Source organism: Haemaphysalis longicornis, unplaced genomic scaffold, assembly GCF_048455015.1.
Source record: "Haemaphysalis longicornis isolate Haplotype H1 unplaced genomic scaffold, Haemaphysalis longicornis Haplotype H1 scaffold_4, whole genome shotgun sequence".
Classification (NCBI taxonomy): domain Eukaryota; kingdom Metazoa; phylum Arthropoda; class Arachnida; order Ixodida; family Ixodidae; genus Haemaphysalis; species Haemaphysalis longicornis.
Window position 1 is genome coordinate 25,605,816 of NW_027526361.1, and position 13,345 is coordinate 25,619,160.

At 48.5% G+C, this 13,345-nt stretch overlaps 1 protein-coding gene across 3 annotated transcripts in view; it reads left to right on the forward strand.

The window, feature by feature from the left end:
- LOC144178378 (protein turtle-like) overlaps window positions 1-13,345 on the forward strand; it is a 329,175-nt gene that overhangs the window by 238,197 nt on the left and 77,633 nt on the right. For all 3 annotated transcript variants that reach the window (XM_077706171.1, XM_077706169.1, XM_077706170.1), the window contains exon 3: window positions 10,348-10,458. In XM_077706171.1, coding sequence (XP_077562297.1) covers window positions 10,348-10,458 — 111 coding nt within the window. The remainder of the gene's footprint in view (window positions 1-10,347; window positions 10,459-13,345) is intronic.

Here is a 13,345-nt window from a genome sequence, read left to right on the forward strand (position 1 = left end):
GGAGGGGGCCGTAGCGCAGGGCTGCTTCCAGCAATAAGCTGGAGATATTGAAAAAAAGAGCAGATGTAGCCATGGTGACTCACCAAGCACTTTCTGGCGGGGCCCTTGTTACGTCATATAGATCTGTTAGTGTCAGAGGTGGCTGTCGACAAAAGCGACCGCCAAGAAACATCACGGTGTTTGTAGTGGTGGCTCTAATTGAATTTTATCGAATCACCTGAATTCTAACGCGCAGTTTAAGAAACTGATAGTCATGTTTTGGTACTAACTCTAATACGCCGTTACTGACGTGGTGTAGCGCGAAATTTGAAATGTTTACAATATAGATATCTTTCTTTTTAGTTAAAAAAAAAAGCACTCCAGGGCAATAATTGGTTTGAGCGAGTAACCAACAGCTAGCTCTTTCAAAATAACCTTGTTTTCTCTTTGATGGCCCTTCTGAGAAATTCGGTACATCCCACCATCTCACCAGTACACTTAAAGACAATTCTCTCTCTGTCTCCGTAAATGGATGCTTGCGTAGATTCATCTTTTTTGCAATTTTGAACATCCACTTAAGTAGTTTTTCCTTAAAAGCCAACTGCATACAAATTTCACCTCGGCCAAATTTACTGTGAATATACAGTACGTATTCCCAAACAAACTGGGACATGACTCGTGGCCCCGTAGAATGCGTTGGTAATCAGTTAGCAACGTTTAAAATAGTGCCGTCGCAAGCGACACCGCACCTGCCGGCGGATCGCGCTAACAGCCATGAAGCGGAAGTGACGTCGCAGCCGACCGGGTGCTTTTTCCTTCGGCCAGCCAGGAGAACCGGTCGAGCTCCGCTGAGCGCGTTTTCTCCTAGGGCTGCTGCGAGTCCGAAGAGTTGCGCGCAGGTTTGCTCCGGCAGACCGGCCACTCGGTCGCCGGCTGGGCCGGCTGCAACGTCACTTCAGCTTGGTCGTAATGACCGCGATCTCCTCAGCTTCGGTTTCAAAACCGCCAATTTTTGATGGTCGTTTGCGCCGTGGATACGCGTATTTCAGCTGTAATATTCTGTATCTTGCAGTCGTTTTAGGCAGACTATACGAAAACAAGGCTTTCAAGAGGTCGACATTTTGAGCGCATTTGGCCTTTAAACGGGAGTCCCTCCAGGTCCGTCTAACCATGTGTGCGTGCCTTTCTTTTCGTAGCATCATATGCTGAAGCTTTCGCGACCTACACTGTATGTTTTCGGAACGACCGCATCGCATTAGGTTTCTTGCTATTAAAATGTTCTTGTTTTATTAGACAATAAAAAGAAATTTTCAAGGTATTAGAGTGGTTAAGGACACGTGGGTAATGAAACGAAAGAATGGCCATCGGTGGCAATAAAATTTCTATTGGCTAGCTGTTTCATGCCATACAGTCTTAAGCACGCGAGCCGCGTCAGAAATAAATGTAAAGCATGCAATGTGCTTTGAATGCGGGAGTCTTCTGCCTTCCCCCGGCGACACTCATCAAAAACTTCTTTTTGGATGAGTGTGTATGAGAAAGACTGGGCGGTATAAATCTGTGATTTCTTTTTAATCAAGTTTGTTGAAAGTGCGTTCTGTCTCGTGTCGTCTCTACTCGGTCTTCGTTCCTTTTTTTGTGCAATTGAAGTATAGGTAGGACTCAGGCAGAGACGAATTGTGAGCCGGATATTGCACATCCTGCCGTATCACGAACTTACCCTCACCAGAGAAAACCAAATAAACGCCTTCACCAGCACACCATATACGGCAGCCCTCAACGTCCCAATTTTCACGGTGGCTGAAAAGGTCCTGAAATCGGGTCTTTATAACAAGTTTGTAGACATTGGGGGAACAACGCTCCTAACGCAAAAGAAGCGGCTGTGAAAAAAATTGTCAGGACGAGCTGTCCAATGAAAGACCCCCCACCCTGGACGCCATGATGGACATGTCAGCTATCAAGCGAGTCCTCATAAAAACTTCCCAACCGAAATGATTGGATCCAAACCTAAACAAGGAGATGTGAAAAGCGAGGATCAAATTCATTCCATTAAAATCTTAAAACCATACCAACACAGTATACGCCGACCTCGAAAGTACCAACGTACTCAGGAAACAATCGTCGCCCGAAAAAACCCTGGCAACCTTTGTGACTGCATGACCCTCCCCCACACACAGAAACGAAAGAAGCGGAGCTTGGGGCCATCTTCTTTGCAATCCAATTAGGGAAATTATCAAATCGAAGCCCAAGAATCATTAGAGACTGTCATTACAGCATTTCAAACATCATTACAGAGAGATTACCTAAACGTTTCTGAAAGATTCCCTTGTCTCCAATGAAAGATGTTCAAATTACATAGACACCCGGACGTGATGGTCTTGAAGGAACCGAGGTTGCTGACAAAGACGTGTCTAATTTAAAGTTTAAACTCGGGACAATTCCTGAAGAAATATATATAACCAAGGACACAAATTTGCTAGTCCCAAGCTGTAAAAACCGCAAGATGAAGCTGACATCAAGCATGCTAAATCATGACGCGTGAAGGATTCAAATTTGGACAACACATAGCCCATCATAAGTCAAATCATTTCAGCAACCGTGCAGCAGACTTTCATATGCTCGCAGCAGATTTCCGCTCTTTCAGGAGCTGACGCTCCATTGAAAGAAGCGTGAGAGGAGTCCGATGTAACGAAGACACACTTCGTTAGGCGCTCATGTTGCGAAGCTCTAAAACTTCTCTCCCCGCAGCCGTATTCTTCGTAAGGGAAACCTCTGGGGAGGTGCGTTGTTTTCCCAAGCACCGCTCTCGTCCGAGAGGCTGCATCTCTAATGCCAGTCACGGTCCCGAGAGCGCGCGACGCGCCAAACCGCACTTAGCGCCTGGAGCGACGACCTCCATCCTCGCGCCGTACTCTGTTGCCCCAGCCTCAATTGGGGACGACGGGCCACGTCATATTCCATCGCGCAGCAACTTTGCGCGCTGAGCTGGCCAGGGTCGCGTGACCGGTGGACTCCCGGCCGCTGTTGCACCGCCTCGCCGATTCCGCGCGAGAGGCGCCCCGTAATAACATACCGTCTACTAGCAACCTCCCATCATGACCTAACCTACCCCACCCCTGCCCCTCCCCTTTCTCACGGCCTAGGGAAGTAAAAAAAAATTGCATTGAAACAGTCCGAGGTCGGATCGATTTTCGATTTCGAAAGCAGGAGAGTCCGGTTGATCTTCATCTATTCCGATGCCCTTTTTACTTGATGCTCGATCTGCTCTTTCTCGAGTCGCTTTTTGATCCTTCCTTTCTTTTTGTTTATCGAAATTATTGTCCCTCGTTTTCCGAGGCACATGCATTTTTAAATCAAATATTTTGTCCCGCTTCTTTTTTGTATGTTCAACCTACTTCAGCTTCACCCTCGACGTGGAGGGCGTCCGTTTATTGCTCCCATTTTTTGCGTTACTCTCTTCCGCTGCTTGGAGTTTGACGGCGTCGGCTGCGCCGGGGGAAAAGAGCCGTGCCGGGTGGCGTCATCCACGCTGGTACACAGAAAGCTCCTCCATCCGCTGGTCTCCCTCAAATCTCTGCCTGATGAGTTTCAATTGCACATCGACCTCTCTCCTATCGCCTGCCCTTTCAGCCTTGTTTCTTACCTCTGCTTTGCTTTGGTTGGAGACTACTCGCTTCTTTTTTTCTGTTTCGTTCTCGATTCTTTATTTTTCTTGTAAAATGTTGCCGCTTTTCTTCAACCTCCGAAAAAAAAATTCAGGAGGGAGTGGAGGTACTGTCGTATTCTGCAGGCACGGTTTTTCAAGTCGTTTGCATAAATGGGGCGCTAAGTAGAAATTACTAGTTTTTATTACTTACTTGTACGCTGCGTTCATCCCAGGCCCCGGCTTTATCTTGTTTATTCACTTCGCCTTAGTCGTGCTGGTTTATCCTCCTCGTCACCCAAACATCGAAATTCAGGCACGAGCTTCGCATTCCACTTTCCCAGTGAGCAAATGCACTTAATTATATTCTCTCCTGTATTTTGAGTTTTTAAATCGCAGTTTAAAAAGGGATTGTTGTCGACGCCAGTCAGCCCTGTTTAATTAAACCGGCTTGCGTTGAGCGGCGCATAAATGTGAAAACAGAGTACTTGCTCAAAATTATATAGGAATTTCTTTTTTGTTGTTTTTTTTTTTTGAAAGAATAAAACCTACGTGATCTGCCTTTTTCTTGTAACAATTGTTCACTGCCGTGAAGCGCACTGATGGCTTAAATGATTCATCGAGAGAATTTATGCAATGAAATCGATGAGCTCAGAGGCTTCGCTACAAGAAAAACATGTGTGGGTTGGGCGCTTTCAGTGACACCCTTTAAATTGGGGTAGACAGCATATACTCTACAAAAATAGGTTGGCCGTCTCATTAACAAACAACGCATCCCCGAAATCCCACACCTTCTCATCCTACACCTCAACAAACCAAAAGATGGTCCAGGCTCCCAGACAATCCTCACCCTGCCACGAACTCTCACCCAACCCACGCGCCTTAACCTACAAGAAATTGGCACTCTCCGTATCATGCAAGCCATCCTCAACAGCCGGATCCCGTTCGGGACACAGTACTTAAATATGAAACCCGCAGAGACGGAGAAACTTAACATCATCATACGTCAAGACTACACGGCCAGCCCGAAAACTACCCCTAAAGAAGGCCACACGAAAACTCGTGAAGCTTGGCGTACATAACACTTGGGAGGAACTACACAAAGCCCGCCGCGTTAAACTTTGCACACGGCGCATTCTCATGCCGGCAGGCAGGGTTACGCTCGGGCAACTACGGTAACACGCCTCCTCCAGAAGTTTAACATAAGAAACGAATCAGTTTCCCCATCCGACACTCCATCAAAGTCGCATCCATCCTAAGAAACATTCCCCCATCTATAACGGGCCAAGCTGGGGAACCCACGTAGGAGCCCCCAAGAAAGCAATCTCTTACCCTCATCCCCACCCGAAGCCCTGAGCGTGCCCTCCAACTGCTTAGAGGTTGAGGTGGAGATGGGAGTAGAGGAAGGGTAAGTGGGCCTTCCCAAGTCATGTGGCAGCATGTGCAGTGTTGGAGGCTAAATTTGCAGGTGGCAGGGTAAGGAGGGGTGTGAATAGCATTGCTGTGAATGTACGACCTGTTACGTCGACACGGCGATACGTCCTAACCACTTCCATGCTAAGTTTGTCCCTGCGCGTTATAGGGTACGACGTGAACGGGGGTAGTGCTCTAGAATGTCTTGACACTTCCGGATAAAGCGTAGGTCGTCTTCCGATGTAAAGCTTAGGTCGTCTTTTGAGTGCCCGGCAGGTACGTTCGAGGGCGTGGTTCCCATCCAGAGGTGCGTTCCCACGGGTGCAGATGATGTGGAGGTCGGAAGGACTGGGCAGTGACTCCTGAATGGGGAGAGCGGGGGATACGATACGGTCGGCGGTGTAGCGGTGGCAGGCCACCTGGGAGTCAGTAACTGAGAGGACAGTATCTCGGGCAGTAGTGGCGGCGAGTCCGGTGGGACATTTCTCCGGCGGCGTCAGTCTTGAGGGCTGTGGTGGTGATTATTTTCTAAGCAATCCTAAGTGGGAGCGGCGAGATGGGGGCATGCATTCGTTCAAGGGGCTTACCTTCGCATATACCCCTCTGCGTGCCTGATCTGGAGGTCTTAGGGCTATTTATCAAAGGGTAATTAATAAATAAAAGGCTTTTTTCCCTGAAGCATCCCGCATATACAGTATCGGAAAACGAAATTTTTATCTTTGCTTGTACACCGCCCGAATAAAAGAAAATTTACACGATCTTCCCGCGAGGGGAACCATGGGTAGATGCGACGCATCGTGGGGGGAGGAAACACGCTGCGTAAAATGGAAACATAACAACAATGGACATGCTAACATAACGGAAACGCAACGGAAACCCACACAGTCTCCATTCAAATCATCGGTGGTCATCGGATGTCATCGGCGGAGCGGCGCGGTGGAACGGCGGCGGAACTACTGAACGGAGCGGCGCAGTTACCGCGTTTATATGCAGCGGAATGAGAGAGAGCAGCGCATGCGCATGTGTTTAACCGAGCGCTAACGCGCGCTGACACACAGCTGGCACGGCGACGGGAGCGAGCGCCAGCGAGCGCTAAACGCAGATGGCGCTGCGGTGAGAGAGCGGCGTTAGCGCGCAGCTGGCGCGGCGAGGAGAATGGGGGAGAGACGTGTGGACTACGCCGACTACGGCGGACAAGGCGAGTTAAAGAGATGCGTCGCATCTAAAAACAGGGATATGTGGCCGGAACTCACTATAATACAGGAAGACCGGTATTACAATAAAAAATTTTGACACCTGTTTTACCTTGGTACGACCCCCAGAAACTCCCAACCACCGTCCGTATGAATTTCGTATATACGGAGTATACGAAAAGCATACGGAAAACATACGGTGCCGTAGATCGCCTTTTAATTAAAACAGAAACACGAGAACTGCGTCAAATCTTTCTCATATGATTATTTCGTTTTTGGGAGGATTACCTGTATTAATTACACCTGGGTGCGCAATACTCCATACGAATTCTGTATTCCCATAATTCCGTATATATACGGATCATTTCGCTAGGGTTTTACTAGATATCTTGTATGCCCCACGTATGCCTGAAGAGCGCCGTGCCGTCGGTTGTACAGACGGGCGGACATATTTCTGAGGACAGTCACTGAAGAATGCTTACACATTCAAACAGGAAGACCACAGCCCCACCAAGCAACCTTGTATGCCCTCTTCATATCGCCGGAAGAAAAATCTATGTGCAGTTGAATCAAGATCCATTAAATAACCGTTGTCGTAAGAGAATTAAGCAAACTGCGGAAGAAAATTTCTTAGAATGACAGTTTAGCTACCAGTGTCCCTGAATTTTCCTTCAGGATGTGAAATTAGCATATCTCTTGCAGGAAAGTAATCAGTGAAACGGTAGCAATTATGCGATCACTTCCCAAAAGCACAACGTTTGGCTAACAAAAAAGAACTATACGCCTTCATTACAGCAAGTAAATTGCTTCGGTGCTATTCGAGATTTTAAATTTGAACAAACTTTCATCCAAACTACGAACTCGAAATATAAAAACAGCTCCAGGTTATTTTTTTTTTCGCTTGAAGAAATTAGGCTTGCTGCGCGTGTAGCGCGCTAATTAGCATACCTGCGCATCTGATACGCACCGCCACCCTGATGAGAAAAGGACGTCCTGCGCCAAGGGAAGCAGGAAGGCCGTAGTTAATTAACGCCTCCGTGTTATAATCAATCAAAACACCTGAGCGTTTTATTAAATCAAAACGCAAGGCATACAGGGTGTCGACAATTAGCCTTTGCGAGATATTTACAGTAAAAACTATTAGACCAGCTGAAAAGTTTCTTTTAATCATCGTCAATTAATCACACAACTCGTGCCATTTATTTTCTTATTTCTTTATTCAAGTCACTTGCGTAAATGGCTCAATTAAAGCCCACTCACTTGACGAAAAATCTTGCACCCGGCTTGTTGTTTGATATATCTATCACCAGAGTCGTTCCCACTCATATCCAGCACGTTGCGCCGGTTAAATAAAATGGGTCAAGCGCCGGTATAACATGCACTGCTAACTTTTTCGCCACACATCTCAAACTACAACGAGGGGTCTTTCTTGGGATACTTAAACGCAGAAATTTTGGCCTGTCTGTCTGTAACTCGATTCATCCACCCGGCCAAAGTGAAACAGAAACTGCGCAATAGCCTGATATGCTCAGAGCCACATCTAAACGTCTAATTAATATTCATACTTGTCAGTATTGTTGAGCAAGAACAAGACATCACGCAAATATAAGGCAAAAAAAATCAGTACGTGAGTGGTATTTGCTGTGTTCCTTTATTTAAATAAACACGGATGCTTGGTTTTTTGCGACAGCAAATGAAATACTACATCAACTGCCGAAAACCGTCGCCTACTGCTTCCCGCGCTACCTGGCGGTATTGAAAAAAATCAAACGCCATTCAGAAACGAAAGGTTCTACTAAATAGGTTCCGCGCTCCGCTTGGAACACTCGTGGATAGGGCAACGTGGTTCTATAAACGTTGTAGTAGGGTGCCTCGATTCACGCGCGTCTCCGCCGTATGGCAGCGCTGGCAACGAGGCACCCGACCTGGATACAGTGAAACGCGGTAAATTTAAATTGACTTGAGCAAACCTCTAGCGTGTTCACCTTTGGAGGAACGAGACGGGAGAGGAATAGCATGAGAGGCGAGTGGGAAAGAGAATGGAGGCATTCACTTGGCAGGGGGGCTATCCGACTATCGTCTTTCGTCGACATTTGCAACGAAAGAAGCAGATACGCAGCCATTTTTTTTTTCTCTCCCGTTCTTGTTCGTGGTGTCGCTGGTCGAAAGCTGCCAGCTCTTCGGGAGCGCAAATGATGCGTGGCCTACCCATTTCGAAGTAACGTTCGGCTTTTGCCATTGTCGGTGTTTGTCATTGCCATTGTTACGTTGTATCCGCCCCCACAATGCCGCCGCCCCTGCCCGGCCTTGTCGTTTGAGCTGTGATTCGCGCTGTAAGGTCGCCGCGTGCGCGCTCTGCTATGAGATAGACGTTTTAAATGCGAATGCATTTCTTAGTCGGGGGTTGTCGTGCGTTGGCCGGCGTGCGCCTAGCAACAGCTGTGGCGCGTGGCGCGCCTAGCAACCGCAGCAGGTGGTAGCTCGGGCGGGAGTAGTGGAGGGCAAGGGGAGAAGAGGGGCGCGCTCGGCGTGTGAGGGCGCTCGCATCGCGGAGCTCGGGCGGAGTAGCGGAGAGTGAGTGGAGAGGAGGAGCGCGCTCGGGCTTGTGAGGGCGCTCGCATCGCGGAGCTCGGCGGAGAGAGCTCACGCGCTTAAATGCGAATGCATTTCTTAGTCGGGGGTTGTTGTGCGTTGGCCGGCGTGCGCCTAGTAACAGCTGTGGCGCGCTTAGCAACCGGAGCAGGTGGTAGCTCGGGCGGGAGTAGCGGAGGGCAAGGGGAGAGGAGGAGCGTGCTCGGCGTGTGAGGGCGCTCGCATCGCGGAGCTCGGGCGGAGTAGCAGAGAGTGAGTGGAGAGGAGGAGCGCGCTCGGGCTTGTGAGGGCGCTCGCATCGCGGAGCTCGGCGGAGAGAGCTCGCGCGCGGGGCGGGCGTGTTGCGCGGGTCTCTCTCTCCTCTCCGCGTACCCTCTCTCCGCTCGCTGCGCTCGGAAAATTACATACAAATGCAGTGGAGCGCGCGCCTCTCTCCGTGACTGCTTGCCGCAGCGCACTCATCGGTGCACCCAATGCATTCGCATTTCCGCACGATCCCCTTCGGGGAGGTGGGGGGAGTTTTTTTTTTTCTGCTTCCACCGAGGCGCCCTTCCCACTTACCAGCCTCGGTAGACACGAGAATGCGGCTGCGTCATCTATAAATCCAGCCAATTTCACTCCCCTCACCTCTAAATCCTGTCCAACCTGGTTATTTTGCGCATGCGCATTGGGTTGCACGGAGAAGTTTTCTGCGTACACGGGACCTTCGGATTTTCCTTTAGCGTAGCCATTAAAGCTTCGCTTTAGAAAACTCCGTTCCTGGCGAACGATTCGCTCGCTACTTGCGCAGTTTACGGTGCAGCAGTCCGTATCTGACATCACGAAGTTGGTGTTACTGCGCATCCGCGCCCCTGTCTGTGCCGGCGTCGTTTGACGGTCCTCCCACCGTGTCGTTCTGAGAGTATGCGTGCAACGGCACCACCATGTTTTTACACAGACGTATAGTACAAGGTTCGATTAACCCCTAGGCGCTAGTTCCTGCGGCCCACAAACGCTAGTACAACAGCTTAAACGCTACACTAACGTTCTTTCTTGCATTAAAAACTCCGGTGCACTTTCATTTCTCGCGGACATGCCGTTCTACAAAACCTCTTACCCAAACTATGTTCACCCGAAACAAAAAGGCGGGCGTTCAGCATGAAATAAAAACGAACGCTTTCGTCGCCCAACAGCTCTTCCAGTGGTGCGACGGGGCTACGCAGGCGAGGGTGTCGTCATACGTGCATCCAGTTCGCGCGCCAGGCCGCTGAGATTCCCATTTTTTCGGTTTCGGGCTTCGTGCGTTTGTGTGTACGCGCTGTCGCAGTGTCGCATCCACCGCACTTCACGGCGGCAGAGACAAGGGGAGTGGGAGGAGGCGGGCTCTGACGGCGGAGCTGGAAAACAGCACTGTTTTAGAATGCCTAATTACTCCCGCCACAAGGCGGTGCTTTGTTGCCGACAGCGCGCCGCGGACCACTCGTGCGTGGCCCCGGCCGCTTTCTCGGGAGAAGATAATGAGCGCGCCGTGCCTTCGCTCTGTGTTCGCAGTTCCTCCGGGCGACCCCGTTATCTTGGACGAAGACGGCAAGCAGCTGCAGGGCCTCGTGGGACCCTTCAACGAGGGAGACCCGCTTCAACTCACGTGCCAAGTGGAAGTTGGTAAGTCCATAAAGTGCGCCGCGTAACTCGAGCCAACTCGGGCCCAGATAAGGACAACAATAATAATTACACTGCCGAGAGACAGGCCCGCATGGCGGCGCCTTACGTGTCACAGCGACGCCGTAATTAATTTAGATATAGAGTTACCGTTTTCTGTTCCGTGCAGCTTTAGTTTGAATGCCCTCAAACCATGTCACTCGCCTTTTGTAACTCAGTTGGCTTTGAACATTTTTTTGGACAGAACTTGTGGGAACCTTCCATAACGCCACAGATCACAAGAAAAGAGACATTTCAGTTCACTGTTGTTTGCGAAAACGGACCGTGGTTTTTCGTCTCCAGGCTAGTAAAAGGAGTGTCACTGCATGTTTGCCAACCTAAACGGGACGAAAATTCTCGCGGAGGCATACAAGTGACGCGCTTTTTTTTTTTTTTTTTTCGAGATGAGCCAGATCCACCTAACGCGAATTTGAGAAACAAGCGAAAGTTTGTTACCGGACCTAAATGCATTGCCGTCAAAGCTATTATATGATATATTTTAGATGTCAGCAACAAGAAGTTTACGGCCACAAGTAATTAAAAACTATGCCATGAATTTGAGCAATATTGGGGTGATGCGTTTGGATTTGGCTCATACTGAATTGAAGCATTCAATTTGATGCCGCATTTTTATGAAAACTAGTTAATTTAACTTTCAAGCATGGTGCGATTGCGTTTTGGTGGAAAAGGCATTAAATATATGCAACAGGGCTTTAAGAACAGTAGAACTATACATGGAGAGCGGGTGAGGGTTCTTGACTTCATTAGCAGCTCTTTTCGAATTCTTCCCTGGGATAATTTTTGGCACGTCTGAAGGCACTCACGAAGTAAGCAAGCTCTTTATTGCTTTGCCATGAATTTCCAAAACGCTTCACAAGACTGCTCATATCTTATTCTTCACATTAATGAAGGAGTTCGTGCTCTAACATGGGGGGGTGGGGGGGGATTTGCCAGGGTTTATAAGCGGTGACTATTTGGCTAAGTACTAAAAAGGTAAATATGGGAGTAACAAAATAAATAAAACCAGAGTTATTTTTTTAGGAACGGATGAGATGGCATGAAATTATTGTTTCACATCTCTCAGTTTCACTTCGTTCACTTCTTCCCTTCACTTCGCCGCTGACATCTGAGGACAGATCTTTCGCCGATCTCCTAATTGCCGTCTGAATTCATAATAAGACAGCTCTGAAAAGCCAAACAAAAACTTTCGAAAACGCCCATGAGGCAGTCTGAAGACTCAAGCCAAAAGCAAACTCCCATTGGGCAAATGGATTTGGCTCATTTTGATCCGTGAAACAGCAGGATCTGGCGCATTTTCGATGCGAAATACGATCTGCGCACATGGTTTCAGGGCGCTATCTCCACTATTTTCTAGCCACCCCTGTTTTAGGGGGAAGTTGCCGAGTTTTTCTTATCACTGCAGTTATATCCGACTCAGTTTCGGTTTCTGTATCTGGCTCATTAAAAAAACGCCTATTTTCCCCTAAAAGAATTTACCACAGTTTGGTCGCTAGCTATGAACGATAATCGGAATTAGTCACGATCGCATTCAATCGCTGAGCGTTGTACGTCTTGTTGAAGTTGGGTAAATATCACTTTTTTATAATTCTGCAAAACTGGCACCGGTGCCATGTATGATGGTTCAGTTCCTTAAGAAAGGACGATAATCGCTTTTTCTTTTTGAATTCAGAAGGTCTCATCTGAATGCGCGAAACAACAAACTCACTCACTCACTCACTCACTCACTCACTCACTCACTCACTCACTCACTCACTCACTCACTCACTCACTCACTCACTCACTCACTCACTCACTCACTCACTCACTCACTCACTCACTCACTCACCCACCCACGCACCCACGCACCCACCCACCCAACCATTCACTCACTCACTCACCCACTCACTCACTCACTCACCCACTCACTCACTCACTCACTCACTCACTCACTCACTTAACGGGCTACTTGTTTGGGATTGCGTAATACGAATAAAAGACAGTGTGCAAATCCCTGATAATGTTGTGGATTGTTCTCCTACGCACGTTCGATAATGTTGCGCAATCTGCCAGTATACGGCGCCATGCGTATGGCGAAACGAGGCGTAGTAAGGGCAACGCCCGCCAGGTGTGGACTGCAAAGGAAGCTGCTGGTATGGCTTGAGAAGAGAGGGTAAGGGGCTGTAATGAGGTAGGAGGGTTCCGTTAGCGGTGCTGATGGCTTGACAGGAACAATACATGCCCAGGAGAAGTAAGAGAAGGAGGCGTGTGGTGGAGTTGTCACGGTGACCCTTCCCATGAGCCGATGTCAGCGAAGAGCGATCATCATACGGCTATGCGGCTTTAACCGTTCCGGTTAGAGATAACGGCAGAGTGCTCGTCGTGCGAAGGAGGCGCGAGATGAGTGGAGAAAGATGCGTGCATCAAGCTATCTTAAGCGCGGATCCTTTTTGCAGCACGTTGTTAGTCTTCCCATACCGCTTCCTGGGGCTTGAGGCCATGCAACAGAATTACATAAGAGAAGGCATGAGCTTTCTGTGCATCTATGCTTTAATGAAGGCACTCCAGGATCGGCGGGTGATTCCCGAAAATAAATACCTTGACCTTTACCCGAAGAGAGAGACACTCCGAAGACTGGTTCTTTTCGTATAGATGTGGCCTTCTCGATGTGTTAGCGATGTAGCAGGGGGCCACCGTCTGTTGAATAAATATTCGAGCTGATAAAACATCCGACATTTCTGCATGCATCTCACGGTTTGAAAGTGTTGAACAAAAAAAAAGATGGCTTTTCATTTTATTAATTATAACTGTCAAGAACGTAGCAAGCATTTTTAAAAACACTGCAAAAAAAAAA